General features: G+C 47.0%; 1 protein-coding gene across 4 annotated transcripts in view; it reads right to left on the bottom strand.

Moving 5' to 3' along the window:
- LOC140421165 (E3 ubiquitin-protein ligase XIAP-like) overlaps window positions 1-18,210 on the bottom strand; it is a 47,684-nt gene that overhangs the window by 14,501 nt on the left and 14,973 nt on the right. For all 4 annotated transcript variants that reach the window (XM_072505631.1, XM_072505629.1, XM_072505628.1 and 1 more), the window contains 2 exons: window positions 2,149-2,248; window positions 528-606 (listed from right to left, as the gene is read on the bottom strand). In XM_072505631.1, coding sequence (XP_072361732.1) covers window positions 528-606; window positions 2,149-2,248 — 179 coding nt within the window. The remainder of the gene's footprint in view (window positions 1-527; window positions 607-2,148; window positions 2,249-18,210) is intronic.

Consider the following 18,210-nt stretch of genomic DNA (forward strand, 5'->3'; position numbering starts at 1 on the left):
GAGGACATTTCATCTCGCTTCATCCAACCCATAATGTGGTCACTTAACAGCAATTAACTCTGGGTCAAGATCTTACCAAAGTATCAGCCATTATGCACATGGCTCATTTAGACATCCCGAGATGTTCTCACCGAGTCTCCTGGTGCTTCTGAGATGATCTCTCCTCGTCTGCGTGGGTTTCCTCCGGGTGCTCCGGTGTCCTCCCCCAGTCCAACTACGTGCAGGTTAGGTGATCTGGCCGTGTTAAATTGCCCCTTAGTGTCCAAAGATGTGCGAGTTATGGGGATGTGGGGATGAGGCAGGGGGGAGTGACTTGGGTGAAGTGTTCTTTCAGTGGGACTGTGCAGATTCAATGGGCCTAATGCCCTCTTTCTGCACTGTAGGGTTTCTATGGAGATACGCTTGACAATTATACATTCAGTTATACAATTGAAATAAACAGACCAAGTTTACAAAATCACTAAATTCTACTGATGCCTGTTTCACAGGAGTAAAGCAATAATAATTCAAGAGCAAGAGGAGCTTACAGTAGAACTGGAGCATAATTTCTTCAACTGAACATCATTGACAAAGTCATGGCCTTTCTGCTGAATGAGGAACGCACACCTATTTGGACAATAGCAGTAGTTATTTTCCAGGAATTTCCTCAACATATTTACATTGCATCTGAATTCAGAAACTTTAGATAGAAAGCATCAAGTCTTATTCACAATTTAAAAAAAAAAAAGCCAAAATAAGGGCCCAAAGCCTCCCATCAAGATCAGAACCCCTATTTCCGACCGTGAACGGGCCAAAAGAAAAGGGGGCAGCACAGTGGTTAGCACTGCTGCCTCACGTCACCTAAGGACCGGGTTCTATCCCGGCCCTGGGTATCTGTCCGTGTGGAATTCGCACATCCTCCCCATGCTAAATTGGCTCTTAATTGGGGAAAAAAAAAATAATTGGGTACATAAACCTATGTTTTTTTTAAAAAACACTGAACTTTCTTCGATTTTTCTGGGCAATCTGCTGATGGAGGATTCTTCAAAACTGGCTCAGTGCTAGAAATCAGAGACAGGGAAATCTCAAGAAACCATGCTCCCTTTTTACAGCAGTAGGTGCTGTATTCTAGTGAGTAGAGAGTTTAAATGTTGAAAGCTTCTTTGAAAAGCCAGAGAGTGAAGGCAAGGTGAAGTCGGGTCTGGGCGGGGCTTCAGTTATGGAATTCCACAGGAATTGCAGAGTTTTCTGTCCAGTAGTTCCTGATTAACGTTCCAGGTAAGCAATTTGGAACCACAAACTCTGACTAACTCAAGAGCTGGAAACATTTAGGAGGGTCCAGGGTAATTGCCTGTTAGAAGTTGGGTGGCACAATAGCACAGTGGTTAGCACAGTTGCTTCACAGCTCCACAGTCCCAGGTTCGATCCCCGGCTGGGTCACTGTCTGTGCGGAGTCTGCACATCCTCCCAGTGTGTGCGTGGGTTTCCTCCGGGTGCGCCGGTTTCCTCCCACAGTCCAAAGTTGTGCAGGTTAGGTGGCTTAGCCATGCTAAATTACCCTTAGTGTCCAAAAAGGTTAGATGGGGTTACAGGCATAGGGTGGAGGCGTGGGCTTATGTGGCGTGCTCTTTTCAAGGGCTGGTGCAGACTCAATGTGTCTCCTTCTGCACTGTAAATTCTATGATTCTATAAGTTCAAACTTCCCAGGCCATTCCCACGGTCACTGTGTTGGGACCTCTGAGGGAGTCCCATAATGCATCTTGGGGACACGTCTGGACTCCGGTGACTCGGAGATTGGAAGATCTGGGCATCGAGAGGTCATGAAACTGCCATTGGACTGCAAACAGATCTGACATTCAAAAATGTTGTGTACAAGTTTCTACTCCTGACAAGGTGCCCAAGAGGGAAAACAATTTCCATCGAAAGAAACTCGTACACAAAGTGCGAAGCTCCACTTCTGGTCTGGTGGCACTGCAGACAACAACCTGTCTCGCGGCTGCACATGATCTGGTTTGCAAAGCCAGAGGGGTAAGAAATAGTAAATAATAGGAACAGAAGTAGGCTATTAATCCCCATGAGCACGGAGCCAATCTAGAACAGCAAAGATTCAACAGCAAAATCACTTGTATAACCCTATGCAAATAGTTGAAAACACATTTTGCCTTTTACCCTGGAAACCATTTTGCATGCTGCTCCCAAGCTTCATCACGAGATTCCCAATTTCTCAGGCCTCCATCACAGTGAAAACACTTTACGTTGTCTTCATCACCTAAAATTTAAAGCCACAATTTAGCATTGTTCGTAATATTTACTGAAACAGATTATAAATGTTGCACAATTGAAGTTGTTGAAATATAAAAAGGTTGTAACAAAGCACTAAAAATATATTTTAGGCCATGCTTTTCTCATGAATTCAATGGAGGGAGACTCCGCAGGAGCAAGTACACAAAGTTGTACGTTACTAGGCCATACAGATTAGCATGATGCCAGTTTGCCGACCTGGTGGTCAACTGACCACAAGTGCGACACTGCAGGGTTGCTGAAACCACAGGAATCAAAAAAAATAGTCACTGCCTTCATCAAAATGTGCTGCACAAGTCGAAACAAAAAGAAACCCCCTCGTCTCTGAAGCAGTGAGTGAGATTATTTTTCCTGCCAACTCATCGAAACATTATGCTGAAATTTATGAATGTGGGTTTGAGAGGTCGATGACGTGAAAGGTGGGTTTCCCCCAAACACTTTTCTTTTTAAAATTGTAAAACTGAGGGGAAAATATATATCGCTCCAGGAGCGATTCAACTGACAAATAGGGCTGTGTTACATTAAAATTAACTTTATTCTTAACACAGGATGAAACAATGTTATCACAGAAATAGCGTACAATTAAACAATTGTTAACAATAAAAGGAAACACTAACTTCTAACTGATACCTTTCTGTCTCAAATTAAGCAAACACCACCACAGGTCAAAAGCCACTTATAAACAACGTTAGCAAACACAAGGTTACTTGATGTGCACTTGAATGGAGATTTATTGGAAATACTGTTTGAAGGGAGAGAGAACGAGAGAGAGAGAGAACGAGACAGAGACAGAGAGAGAGAGAGAGAGAGAGAGAGAGAGAGAGAGAGAGAGATTCTTTCACGAAACAGCCTGCAGATCCTTATGTCTGTGTCAGACTGCTGCTTAACTGTACAGCCTTTGGCAAAAGCTGCTGCTCAGCTGAAAGCTTTGAGCAAAACTAAAAGCCAAACTTCCTGCTGCAGACCTGGCTCCTCCCATTAACTACATCATTTTTATCCCACTCTGATTCCCTGACCTGCTTACCCATGTCTAAACACAATGTCTCAAATTATCTACTCTACAGGGGATATCCAACAATCACCACAAAATCTCATTCGGCCTCATATATGTAAACACGTATACGGTTGGAATGAATGATAAGCTTACTTTTACAACATCTTATTTGCACATTTTGCATGGCGTTGCTGTATACATTAATCTTGATTCATTCTTTAAAAACATTACGACGACAGATACAAAATATACACCAATTTCTTACATTCATCACACAAGGAAAAAAATTATTTGTCGTTATTCCCTCCATAGCGTATTCACTTCCCCAAGTCGCCACACTCCAGTGCTTGTTTGGGTACACTTTTAAACAAGGCATGAAACTTGTTGATATTCAGAGGACGTGTATCCAGAACACAAACGTTAGCATGCAAGTACAGCAGGCAATTAAGACGACAAATGCCATCCGGTGGCGGCCACGGTGTAAGCGGTTGCACATTTGGCAGCTGCCGCTCGAGGCTGTTTTTTTCAGACCTTCTCCCCGTTCGGGGGTGGATTTGTGGCTGAAAAGGGTGTAGGGCTGACCAGGAAGTCGGACTCCAATGGTGGGTCCAGTGGATGGATCCACGGACCAGATATGGGTCGAGAAGAATGGAGGAGAATCTTTGTGCGCCACAGCTTAAGATGGCAGAGGGTACAGGGCCTGCGCTGCCTAACCAATGGTCGATGGACCTACTGGTGGATGACTTAAATGAGAAGTTCAGCCAGAAGAGGAGAGAGGCCCATGAGGACCCAGCCAAGGCTGCAGATCTGTTGAAGACGGGAATCGATCGAGTGGAGCAGAGGCTGGTTTCCCAGGTCCAGGCTACCTGGAAAGTGGAGGAGGCGGTGGGGGAGCACGAGGAGCAGTTGGCTTCGTTGGCGGCCGAGGTGGGAGTAATGCTAGAGACCGAGAAGCGGCTATCGGAGAAGGTAGAGCACCTTGAGAACCACTCCTGGAGGCAGAACTTGATGCCTGAAGGCATCGAAGGAGCGAACACTGCCACGTATGTGGCCAGAATACTGGAGAAGCTGAAGGGAGAGGGGGCCTTTGGTCAACCCCTGGAGGTCGACCGAGCGCACAGGGCGCTAATGAGAAGGCCGCAGGCGAACGAGCCGCCGAGGGCAATGATGGTGTTTCTTCACCGGTTCCTAGATAAGCAAAAGATCCTGAGATGGGCGAAGCAGACGAGAAGATGCACCTGGAAGAGGAGTGAACTGCGAGTGTCTCAGGACCTGGGCCCGGATCTGGTGAAGGGGAGGGCCGGGTTTAATTGGGTGAAGGCTGCCCTCTTTAAAACGGGGGCGAAGTTTGGGATACTGTACCTGGCATGCCTCTGGGTGACCTTCAATAACAAAGAGCACTCTTTTCGAACACAAGAGGAGGCGACGGAATTTCTGAGACACAAGGACTGGCAGGTGAAGGAGGGCATTAAACTAAGGAGTGGTGGGGAGATGACTATGGTTTCTTTTTTCCTGTTCATTGGTAATTCCTGTATTTTTTGTTCTGGTGGATTGTGAACATTTCTTCTGAGATGTTTCATTGCGATGAGGGGGTGAGTGTACCTTTTGGACTTGTGGGTTTTCTTTCTCCTTTGTTGTTTTCTTGTTTGCAATTGTTAGTTACAAGGTGTGCGAGTGGATGAGGGCGGGCTAATCAGTGGGGGCTAGGAGGTTTACGCACCTTGGACGGGGCTGCCGGCACGGTACAACAGTGGTTAGCACTGTTGCTTTACAGCTCCAGGTTCAATTCCAGGCTTGGGTCACTGTCTGTTTGGAGTCTGCATGCTTCCCTGTGTCTGCGTGGGTTTCCTCCAGGTGTTCCGGTTTCCTCCCACAAGATTCGAAAGACGTGCTGTTAGGTAATTTGGACATTCTGACTCTCTCTCGGTGAACAGGCGCCGGAATGTGGCGACTGAGGGCTTTATTGCTAGTAACTTAATTGCATTGTTAATGTAAGCCTACTTGTGACAATAATAAAGATTACATTAAAATTAGTTAACGGAAGCACAGTGGGGGGTGAGCAGGTGGTTAGTGAAATTGAGGGTTAGTGAAGGAGGTGTTGTTGCAGTGGCATTATATGGGAGGGAGTGGTGACGGTGGACATCCGGGGTTGGGCACATGGAACGTTAGGGGGCTGAATGGGCTAGCAAACGGTCATGTGTTTTCATGCACCCGAGGAGCTTAAAGGCGGATGTGGCCTTTTTACACGAGACACACACATTTGAAGATCAGGGACCAGACAAGGCTAAGGAAATTGTGGGTCAGGCAAGTTTTGCATTCGGGGTTAGATATGAAGGCATGTGGGGTGGCGATGCTGGTCAATAAGCATGTGGCAATTGAGGTGGGGAATATCGTAGCGGGTTCAGGGTGACGGTGGGGGGAGGGGTGCGTGCGGTATTTTCTGGACAGGCTGGTCCCCAGGTTGGAGCAGGGCCTGATAGAGGGGCTGGGAGCACCATTGGACTGGTGGAAGTGACTGGGGGGCAATGCAAGCAGGGAAGGCCCCTGGCGGCTTTCCAGTAGAATTTTATGAAAAGTTTTCAGGAAACCGGGGCCCCTGCTGGTGAGGGCATTTAATGAGGCAAGGGAGGAATGGGCTGAGAGGGATGTGGAGGAAATACTCCAGGTGGACAGGAGATACTCGGAGGCCCCGGACGTGGGGATACTGAGGGAGCGGTGGAGGTAACAGGTGGAGGTTGGGCGTTGACCACAGCGAAAGCAGTGGAACAGTTGAGGAAGGCAAGGGGGGCGATTTTGGAGTACAGGGAAAAGGCAAGCACAGTGTTGGCACACCAGCTCAGGAAAAGAGAGGCGGCCAGGGAGATAGGTAAAGTAAAGAGTAGAGATGGTAATACTGTCCTGGACCCAGCGGGGGTGAACGAGGTGTTTTAGTACTTTTATAGTAAATTATATGAATCGGAACCCCCGGCTGGGGTGGAGGGGATGAGGCAATTTCTGGATCAGTTGAGGTTCCCGAGGATGGAGGAGGACCTGGTGGAGGGGCTGGGAGCCCCAATTGGGATTGAGGAAATAAGGGGCTGGAGGGCATGAAGTCGGGCAAGGCCCCGGGCCTGACAGCTACCAGGTGGAATTCTAGAAGCAGTATTCAGAGATATTGAGCCCACTGCAGATGAGGACATTTAACGAAGCAAAAGAGAAAGTAGTCCTCACCTCAACAATGTTGCAAGCCTCAATTTTATTGATCTTGAAACGGGAGAAGAATCCGGAGCGATGCGGATCATTCAGGCCGATTTCTCTACTGAATGTGGATGCCAAACTGCTGGCTAAGATACTGGCCACAAGGAGAGAGGAGAGAGGTGTGCGAGGTGCATGGGAAGCCCAGCAAATCATGTCCACATGTTTTGGGCATGCCCGAAGCTTAGAGGGTTTGGGCAGGGTTTTGCTCAGGCAATGTCCACGGTGCTAAAAACACGGGTGGTGCCGAGTCCGGAGGTAGTGATCTTTGGAGTGTCGGAAGATCCGGGAGTTCAGGGGGGGGGGGGGAATAGAGGCCGACGTCCTGGCCTTTGCCTCCCTGGTAGCCCAGAGACGAATTTTATTAATGTTGAAGCTCCCAAGCATAGAGACCTGGGTTAGTGACATGGCTGGGTTTCTCAGTCTCGCGAAAATAAAGTTTGCCTTAAGAGGGTCAATGTTAGGGTTCTCCCGGAGGTGGCAGCCGTTCGTCGACTTTCTCGGGGAAAATTAAAAATGTATTCCAAGCAGGGCGATGGGGGGGGCAGGCGGATTGTTGTTGCATGGTTGAGGTGTGTGAAGATTGGCCTGGGGGAGAAATGTTTATTTTACCATGTTGATGTCATTGTTTTTGTTCCGGTTATAAAAATTTTCAAATACCTTAATAAAATATTATTTTTTAAAAAGAGGCAAGGGAGACAGGTGAGCTCCCCTCGATGTTATCGCAGGCCTCAATATCTCCGATCCTGATGAAAAAAAAAAGGATCCGGAGCAGTGTGGGTCCTACTGCCCAATATCACTATTGAATGTGGATGCCAAGTTGTTGGCTGAGATTTTGGCCTTGGGGATGGAGGACTGTGTGCCTGGGGTGGGGGTGGTGGGAGAAGAGAGAACCAGACAGGGTTTGTAAAAGGGAGACGTATCGGCTAACATCAGGCGTCTGCTAAATGTCAAAATGATGCCCTCAGAGGGAAGGAATGTGGAGGTGGCAGATGCAATGGATGCGGAGAATACCTTTGACCGGGTAGAGTGGGAGTATTTGTGCGAGGTATTGGGGTGCTTCGGGTTTGCGGATTGGTTTTGATTGTTGTACCAGGCGCCAGTGGAGAGTACAAGAACGAATCGGGTGTGTTCAGGCTACTTTAGACTGTATCATAGGACAAAGCACGGATATCCACTGTCTCCGTTGCTTTTCACCTTGGCGATAGAGCCACTGGCCATGGCGCATAAAGCGTCTAGAGGCTGGTAAGGGATAGTGCGGGGGGTGTTCAGGGTACAACTGAGACGTGGGGAAGAGTGAGGTCTTCCCGATCCAGGCTAGGGGGCAGGAGAGGAGCCTGGGCGAGCTGCAGTATAAGGTTGTGGGGACGAGTTTCAGGTATCTGGGCATCTGAGTAATTACACAAGCTGAATCTGGCTCAGCTGGTGGAGCAAATGAGTGGTTTAGGTTTCAGGGTTGACGGCAGGTGAGGATCGAGCGGTTTGAGGACTTATTCATTGGGAGCAGCTTCCCGAGCTTGGAGGGACTGGTAGAGGAATACAAGTTGCCCAGTGGAAACTAGTTCAGATACTTACAGGTGCAGAATTATGTGAGAAAACAGGTGCCGACCTTTCCTGATCTGCCGCCCCCAGGGTTGCAGGATAATATGCTGTCGAAAACAGAGGTTGGTGAGGGCAGAGTGTCAGAGATATGTAAAGAATTGATGGATTGAGAGGATGCCCCGGTAGGAGGAGTTAAGCGAAAGTGGGAGGAGAACCTGGGGGGAGATGTTAACATGTTCCGGGCCTGCCCAAATCTGGAGGGGTTTTGGCAGGAGTTCGCTGACCTGGTGTTGGAGGTACTGAAGGTGAAAGTGGTTCCGAGTCCAGAATTGGCAGTGTTTGGAGTGTTGAAAGACCCGGGACTCCGGGGCGAGAGAGGCGGACTTTGCCTCTTTGGTAGCCCGGAGACGGATCCTGTTGGGGTGGAGGGACTCGGAACTGGGGAATATGGTTGAGCGACCTCACGGATTTCCTTAGGCTGGAGAAAACTAAGTTTGCCTTGAATGGAGTCAGTGGAAGGGTTTGCTCAGAGATGGAAACTGTTTATTGATTTCTTCCAGGACAGCTAAGTCCTGGAAGTGAAAAGGCAAATGCTCTGTTGGCCTCGGAGGATAATAAAGAAATGCTGCTGCAATTGGGCTTTGCCGAGACCACACCTGAAGTGCCACACACAGATTTGGTCTCCATATTTAAAGGGAAGTTATGCTTGCATTGGAGGTAGTACAATAAAGGATCACTAGATTGATTTCTGGGATGAGGGGCTAAATTGGGCCGATATTCGCTGATGTTTCTAAGAATTAAAAGTGATCTCACTGAAACATAAGAGATTATGAAGGATCTTGATAGGGTAGATACTGAGACATTGTTTCCCCCGATAGGGCAATTAGAACACAGCGTGCAGGGACACACTCTCAGGACTTCAAGGCAGGAAAGAGGGTCACCCCTGATCAAATTGAATGGTGGAGCATGCTCCAGAGGCTTCATGAGCCACTGTTATTTCCCATGCTCCAATGAGAATTTCTCATGTGAAGTTATGCAAGTCGATATCCTGATAGCCAACAAATTACACAGTGACACAGCCATAAGCCCCAAAACAGTAAACTGCAATTGGAGCAACTTAACTGCTATCTGGGCATCTACAATGTATCTTGCCATTTCTGACCTCGGGAGGAGGTTTAACATAATCCAATGTTAATGGTTTACACATATAATTCAGTGTAGGAAATCTGTCATATTGAGCTTATATGTACCTCCAATTCAACATCAATACGGTGGACTCTGAAAACCCCTGTGAGAATGCCTGGCAACCCACTCACTTTCACCAAAAATACAAAGAGTTGCAGCAGTTCAACAAAAGGACCCACCATCGTGGACTTCCGGTGGCGGCTATGAGGAAGTAAGTCGCATACTTGGTGATTTGTTATGTTCTAGGTGTAACATAAGCGGCTTCCTTGTGGTGCACTTGACAAAGGAAGGTTCAGACGTGGAGATAACTGTCATGATATTCAGATAAACATCATGGTGCAAACACACATACACACTGATGGACAGATCAACGGACAAATCAACACACCCGCAACATCACAGCCAATCAGAAGCAAGAGCACACGCACTATAAAACGGGGAACACCACCGTTCCCGCTCATTTCAGCAGGAGACAGCTCAGGGCACAGAGCTCACAGCAAGCCACTCAGCCATACACCATGTGCTGAGTGCCTCTCTAAGATAGTGTTAGGGCTGGGTCCACAGGTTAAAGGGTAAAGAACGAACCACAGTCATAAGTTTACAGATGTTGTTATTGATAGTAATAAAACAGACTTGTACCATCTGCAACCGTGTTGGTTCGTCTGTATAGCGGAACACCCAACAAGACAATAACTTCAACACATTTATTAAACTATTTACACTTCTATTACTCGGGTTTGACACTACTGCTAATCCTACTATAGCTACCCAGACTGACTAACCAGCTGCTGCAATCCACGTGGTGGGTCTAATATTGAATCAACCCTGTCTCTGTACTCACTGACTGTCTCCACTAGAAAGAGGCAGATCATGTGTGTGGTGTCCTTTATATATGGGTTGGTGTAATGCCCCCGTGGTCGTGTCACCTCCTTGTGTATTGTGAATGTCCATTGGTCTTGTCCTATCCAACTGATCCATTGGTTGAGTGTGTGTGTGTAATGTTTCTGGTGCTCCCTCTAGTGTCTAGCTAGCCTACATGTGTTTACATTGATGCACATCACCACACTTGGTGGCTCCCGCTCAGGCCGGGCTTTTGGACCCTTTTCCCCCTGACTTTTTCGTGCCTTTGAGTTCGGATTTTGAAAGTGCAGGCATTTAAGCACTGGATCCACACAGTGGTGCATGGAATGGAGAACCCCAAGGGATCGTAAGGGAAGAAATAGAAAGATGAGCAAGGGCTGGGTAGAAGTGGCTGCTGAAGCTAACATGGCCGAGGTTCGGACCCCTGCTGCGACGGTGATGCGACCATCAATTCACTCGAGACAAGAGTAAAAGTAAACCGTGGCTTTAATCAACTTAGAACAGTGCCTGCCTGCGACTGATACAATACTGTGCGCCTACAGGTCTGCTGACGAGGGAGGGACCTGGGTTCGGGGACAGAGGGGAGGTCGGGGGAGGGGGCCACCTTGAGGAAGTTGGTATTGGTTAATGTCTATGCGCTGAACTGGGACGATGTTGAATTCATCAAGAGGGTGTTGGGGAAGATACCGTATCTGGACTCGGAGAGCTTCTAGGGGCTGGAAAGGGCTGTTGGGGGCGGGCATAGGGTATCGCTGTATGCGGATGACTTACTCCTATATGTAGCAGATCCAGAGGCAGGGATGAGGGAGATTATGGCGATTCTGGGGGAACTCGACCGGTTTTCAGGATACAAATTGAATATGACGAAGAGTGAGATGTTTGTAGTCCAGGCAAGAGGTCAGGAGGGCCAGCTGGGGGAGTTATCGTTCAGGTTCGTGGGAGACAATTTTAGATATCTGGGGATACAAGTGGCAGGCGACTGGGACCAGTTACACAAGTAGAACTTGTCCCGGCTGGTTGAGCAGATGAGGGGCGAGTTTCGGAATGGGATGCGCTCCCGCTGTCACTGGCAGGGAGGGTGCAGTCGGTTAAGATGACGATATTGCCGAGATTTTTAATTGTGTTCCAATGCCTCCCGATTTTTATCCCACGGTCCTTTTTTTTTTTAAAAAGAGGATCAACAAAATTATTTTGGGCTTTCTTTGGGCGGGTAAGTCCCCACGGGTGAAAAAAGTGATGCTCGAGAGGAATCGGGGGGAGGTGGTGCTGGCCTTGCCATATTTCAGTAATTATTACTGGGCGGCCAATATTGCGATGATAAGGAAGTGGATAGTGTGGATAGGGGCGGCTTGGGAGCGGATGGAGACAGCCTCATGCAGGGGCACCAGCTTGGGGGCTCTGATAGCACCACCGTTGCCGTTCTACCAGTACCGTGGTGGTGGCGGCCCTGAGGATCTGGGGTCAGTGGAGGAGGTACTTTGGTGCAGTGGATGCAGCGGTTTGGTCCCCAATATGTGGCAACCATCGGTTCGCTCCTGGGAGCCTAGATGGGGGACTTCAGGTATGGCAAAGGGAGGGAATTGAGAAGATGGGGGACCTTTTTCTGGAAGGGAGCTTCCCCAGCTTGAGGGCGCTGGAGGAGAAGTTTGGGTTGGCAGCAGGGAATGATTTTAGATATCTACAGGTGGGGGACTTTCTGCGCAAGCAGGTATCATCCTTCCCATTCCTGCCACTAAGAGGGATTCAAGATAGGATAGAGTCTAGGGGATGGGTGGGGGAGGGGAGCGTCTCGGACATCTACAAAGAATTAATGGGGGCGGAGGAGACGCATATGGAAGAGCTGAAGCGTAAGTGGGAGGAGGAACTGGGGGGTGAGATGGAAGGTGGCCTATGGGCGGAGGTGCTGAGCAGGGTCAACGCGACCGCTACATGCGCAAGGCTCAGCTTGATCCAATTTAAGGTGGTGCACCGGGCGCACATGACAGCGGCCCGGATGAGTAGATTTTTTGGGGTGGAAGACAAGTGTGTCAGATGTACGGGTGGACCAGCGAACCATGTCCACATGTTCTGAGCATGCCCAAAAATTAGGGGATATTGGCAGGGGTTTGCTGATGTCATGTCCAGGGTATTAAAGACAAGGGTGGAAATGAGTCCAGGGGTAGCGATCTTTGGGGCGTTGGAAGAGGAGAAGGGAGAGGCAGATGTTCTGGCCTTTTCCTCCTTGGTAGCCCTGCGACGGATATTACTGACTTGGAGGGAGTCTAGGCCTCCGAAGTCAGAGGCCTGGTTAACCGACATGGCGAGTTTTCTCGGCCTGGAAAAGATCAAGTTCGCCTTGAGAGGGTCGGTGTCAGGGTTCGCCCAGAGGTGGCAACCATTCATTGATTTCTTTGCGGAGAATTAATCGTCAGCTGGGGGGGGGTTAGGGTAGTAGAGAGTAGGGGGTTAAATAGGCGGGCCTTGGAGGGACGGATGTCGGCGATTGCTTTTTGATTACTGTCCTTTGTATTGTTTTTGTACTGTGGTTGTTGTTATGCCAAAAATACCTCATTACAAATTGTTTGTTAAAAAGAAAGGACCCACCATCACTGCTCAACGGCAACTAGGAATAGGCAATGAATATCAACTTGCCATGACAGCCACAACTGCACAAATTCAAGAAAGTATTTTTGTTTTAATTAAGTGGCCATGTTCCCAGGGTGGCATGTGGCGCAGTGGTTAGCACTGCTGCCTCACGGCGCCGAGGACCCGGGTTCGATGCCGGCCCCGGGTCACTGTCCCTGTGGAGTTTGCACATTCTCCCCATGTCTGCGTGGGTCTCACACCCACAAGCCCAAAGATGTGCATGGTAGGCGGATTGGCCACACTAAATTGCCCCTTAATTGGGGAAATAAAGAAATTGGGCACTTTAAATTTATGGAAAAAAAAGTGACAACGTTCCCTTGGGACAGTGGTATAGAGGTAATGTCACTGGACTGGTAATCCAGAGGCCTTCGATAAACCTTCAGGGAAGCATATTCGCCATCCTTATCTGCTCTGGTCGACATGCAACTCTAGACCCACAACAATGTGATTGACTCCTAACTGCCCCCTGAAATGGCCGAGCAATCCCCTGAGTTCGAGGGTAAGTAGTGATGGACAACAAATGCTGGCCTTGACGACAACACCTACATCTCATGAAAGAGGAAGAAAATAAACAATCCTAGTTTGTCTAATTTCTCCTTGTAATTTAACAAAGTTCAGCTATCATTCTGATAAATCCAAGATGCACTCCTTCCAAGGCCGATATAGTCTTTGGTATCCAGCAGTAGGGTGTGTTCTAATAAGAGCTTTGTATAGCTGTAGCATAACCTGTAACCCTTCGCATTCTAGTCCACTTGTTATAAAGACCAGCACACCGGGAGCGTTTTTGATTATTTTCTGTACATTTTCATTACAACAGTAATTAAAAAAAGAATGGGAACCACAGACAAGAGACATTAAAAAGGAGCAGCAGCAGCTTGTACCAGACAGACAGATGAGAAACATATAGTCAGCATAGAGCATGTAGTGGCACGAGTTGAGGAATCAGAGCTTAATCATTTATCCAAGCATAAAAGGCATAGTATCCTTTAGGTAAACAAATTATGGAGAGGACAAGAGCAAAATGGGAGGACACAAATGATTACCTGACATTAATGATAATCGCAAGTAGGTTGCAATGAAGTTACTGTGAAAAGCCCCAAGTTGCCACATTCCGGCACCTGTACGGAGAGGCCGGTACGGGAATTGAACCCGTGCTGCTGGCCTTGTTCTGCATTACAAGCCAGCTGTTTAGCCCAATTACAGTACAAAGGTTAATAGAATAAGTTTCTGGCAAATATTTATTTTAATCTGATTAGATCAACAAGAAAGCCATATTGATCAAAACACAAATGTCAATGAAATGAATGAAACAAGGTTAGATATGGATGATAGCAGGGCAGCACGGTGGCTCAGTGGTTAGCATTGCTGCCTCACGGCGCAGAGGTCCCAGGTTCGATCCCGGCTCTGGGTCACTGTCCACGTGGAGTTTGCACATTCTCCCAGTGTTTGCGTGGGTTTCATTCCCAGATATGTGCAGGGTAGGTTAATTGGCCACGTTAAATTGCCACTTAATTGGAAAAGAAGAATTGGACACTCTAAATTTATTTTTAAAAAAGATATGGATGGTAGCGCAGGCAGTGTGCTGCAACTGCAGCAAGTCAGAATTTATGGATAGCGCTGCGTTCAAAGACAACCACATCTGTAATAAATGTCTGCATCTGCAGAGGTTCAGTTCAGTTCAGAGCTGTTGAGCTGGAGACAGAGGTGCAGATATTTCAGGGCATCAAGACAGAAAGCGATACCTGGATGATTTGATCCATGGTAGTCCCATCCCTTCAGTTAAGGTCGTGTTTCAAACCTCGTAGATAAAACGCATGTCTCGTTAATGTTTTAGGATATTTGAAAACCCCACTCCACATTTAAGCTTTAAAGCACACTCTCCGCAAAACTGCAGTCTTTAAAAAGGTTACCCCCAGCTTCCAATGGGCTCACTTCCAGTTTTCTGGAGGTGTAATACCCAATGACCAAGATGGGCCTTTCCCTCGGTCTTCTGAGAAATTCCCAACTGGTCTCCAATAACGTAGTTCACTCCAGGGGTTCTTTTCCCTTGCCATGCCAGAATTAATCTTCCCCATGTCCTTAAATGTTGACAGTTCCATCTCTTTGGCCAGAGAACATCTTCCCACCCACAATCCATCTGTAATATAAAGAAACAAAAACCTTCTTCCCTCTGTGCAGCTGTTGTCCTCATCTCTCCACCAGTCAGTGCCCAAGGTTTTTAAAAAAAAATTCAGACTGCCTGGGAGTCTCCCAGACTGCATAGGGCAAGAACAGCTGCCTTCTCTTTTGTATTCAGGCATGAAATATGGCATGCAGGTTTCATTAAATATCAACCTGGACTCCCAGTCCCCATGGCAACCATCATCTGTTTCACCATAAATTAAAAGGGACAGTACAAAACATAACCATCTTTCAAATGAGAGGTTTTATAAGCGACTGATGAGCAATTAGGGACAGGAGGATGAGGCGACAGGTCAGCAGGAAAGGGGATACAGGTAGTCTGGGTCTGTGCTTTCTCGCCTTTTAAATAATGAAGAGTCACCTCATTGAAATTTACTACATTCTAACAGGGCACGACAGGGTGGATGTAGACACGATGTTTCCCTTGGCTGGTGAGTCAAAAACCAGGAAGCATCTCAGGATGAAGACTGAAATGAGGAGGAATTTCTTAACTTAGAGGGTGGTGAATCTTTGGTGTTCTTTGCCCAAGAGAGCTGTGCAAGCTCAATCGCTAATCATGTCCAAGACCGAAACTGATAGATTTCTGGAGACCAATGACATCAAGGGATATGGAGAAGTGACACTGAGGGTGATGATTAGCTATCATCAAATTGAATAGCAGAGTAGACTCGCTGGGCTTCTCCTGTTATTCCCACAAGTGCCTCAGTCTTCAGTCTTATCCAACATAGCTTTTGCTACTTGTGTGGTTGAGGACAAAATCTGGTCATCTATCACCTTGGTATGAGAGGCGTTTCAAGGGTAGGTGGGATAGGACAGGAGAGAACATCAGGTGGCAAGAAATCAAAAGGAATGTGGTAGTGGTAGGAAACAACATAGATAGAGGGACAGGTACAATTGCAATGGGATGTTCTGGTTGCCTGTCAGGGTTCTAGGCATGTCATGACTGCAGAGAACTTGGAATGGGAGGAGGATCCAGCTCTTGTCCTCCTTGTTGGGATCAAAAACATTATGAAAAGCAAGCCCACCTGAACTGGGTTGGAATCAAGGTCTTAGGGGAAATAATAAATGGGTCAACCACAAGGATATGGGGAGTGGTTCAATGCAAGCTAGCTCAGAAAATTTGAAAACAAACAGAAGGGAATAATAATAATAAAATAATCTTTATTGTCACAAGTAGGCTTACATTAACACTGCAATGAAGTTACTGTGTAAAGCCCATAGTTGCCACATTCTGGCGCCTGTTCGGGTACACAGGGAGAATTCAGAATGTCCAGATTACCTAACAGCACGTCTTTCGGGACTTGTGGGAAGAAACCGGAGCACCCGGAGGAAACCCACGCAGACATGGGGAGAGGTGCAGACTCTGCACATAGTGACCCAAGCCGGGAATCGAACCTGGGACCCTGGAGCTATGAAGCAACAGTGCTATCCACTGTGCTACCTATGTGACAAACCATGAGAGATGGTGCTTTAAGTAACAATACAGGTTAAAAGGTGGCGCAGTGGTTAGCCTCATAGCGCCGAGGAGCCAGGTTTGATCCCGGCCACGGGTTACTGTCAGTGTGGACTTTGCACATTCGCCCCGTGACTGCGTGGATCTCACCCCAAAGCCCAAAGATGTGCAGGGTAGGTGGATTGACCACACTAAAATTGCCCTTTAATTGGGAAAAAAAAGAATTGGGTACTCCAAATTTAAAAAAATACAGGTTAAAAAGGGAAATCTAAAAGATGCTGAGTCATTCAAACTAGGAGAAAAAATAAGAAATTAAGTTAATTTATTGGAGCAGAAGCACAGGTTAAAGGTGGGTGGTCCAAAGAGCAACTCTTTATACAGTAAAATAATAAATTGTATGAGTTGCAATTGTAAATTCAGCCTGGAGGATTTGACGGGGCATAGCTGCAAGGCTATCAAACTGGGAACTAAATGCCAAGTGAAAGATCTGTATAAAAGCTACAGAAAATTGTGGAAGGGAGCAGTAGCCTTTGTGATTAATAATGAAATCAATTCAACATTAAGCGGATACGAGACAAACAGGCAGTGGATACTTGATGGGTAAAATTAAGAAATAGTAAAGGATTTAAGACTATAGTACAAATTGGGTATTGGTGCCTTGGTAACAGCTGTCAAGTGGTAGGTTGTATATATGCAGCAAAGGCATAAACGTTTTAATGGGGTTAGCAGACCAGCCCGTCACAAACATGAAATTCTTGAATATGGAACCGTTTTCTGCAGCAATATGTCCGAGAACCAAAGAATTAGTAATGATAAATGAACAAATTTAGTTAACTTAACGGTGCGTGAACATTTATCCAATTGCGATCATAATACAAAAGGTTCCAACACTGATCTCTGTAGGACACCACTCAGAGCCAGAGTTTTACAGAACAGAAAAGGCCTTTCAGCCCAGCGCATCCACACCAACTCATCAAGCACCCAACTATTCTAATCCCATTTCCAAGCACTTGAAATGCCAATGCATGGACCAAGTGCTTATCTAAATACTTCTTTAAAGTTGAGAGAGTTCCTGCCTCTACCACCCTTTCAGGAAGAGAATTCCAGGTTCCAACCACCCTCTGGGTAAAAATGATTTTCCTCGCATCCCCTCTAAAATAATAAATTGTATGAGTTGCAATTGTAAATTCAGCCTGGAGGATTTGACGGGGCATAGCTGCAAGGCTATCAAACTGGGAACTAAATGCCAAGTGAAAGATCTGTATAAAAGCTACAAAATATTGTGGAGCATTACCTTGCAATACTCAGATTTGTCGACATATCTGCCCTTCTATTTCTCCTGACTGTTTGGGGGCCTGTAATACACTCCCAGCTATTTGATCGCCCCCTATTTGTTACTAAATTCTACCCAAGTGTCTTCATTTGAGGAGCCTACTAAGATAGCACCCTGAGTACTGCCGTGATGTTCTCTCTAATCAATAATGCAATTCCTCCTCCTCTTTTACCTCCCCCACTCTATCACACCTGAAATTTCTATACCCTGGGACATTCAGCTGCCAGTCCTGCCCTTTTATCAAGCAAGTTTCTGTGATTGAAATAATGTCATAATAACATGTGATCAACACTGTCATAGGGCAGCAAGGTGGCGCAGTGGTTAGCACTGCTGCCTCACGGCACCGAGGTCCCAGTTCCGATCCCGGCTCTGGGTCAGTGTCCGTGTGGAGTTTGCACATTCTTCCCTGTGCTTCTGTGGGTTTTGCCCCCACAACCCAAATATGTGCAAGTTAGGTTGATTGGCCACACTAAATTGCCCCTTAATTGAAAATAATGAATTGGGTAATCTAAATTTTTTTAA

This window comes from Scyliorhinus torazame, chromosome 5, assembly GCF_047496885.1.
Source record: "Scyliorhinus torazame isolate Kashiwa2021f chromosome 5, sScyTor2.1, whole genome shotgun sequence".
Classification (NCBI taxonomy): domain Eukaryota; kingdom Metazoa; phylum Chordata; class Chondrichthyes; order Carcharhiniformes; family Scyliorhinidae; genus Scyliorhinus; species Scyliorhinus torazame.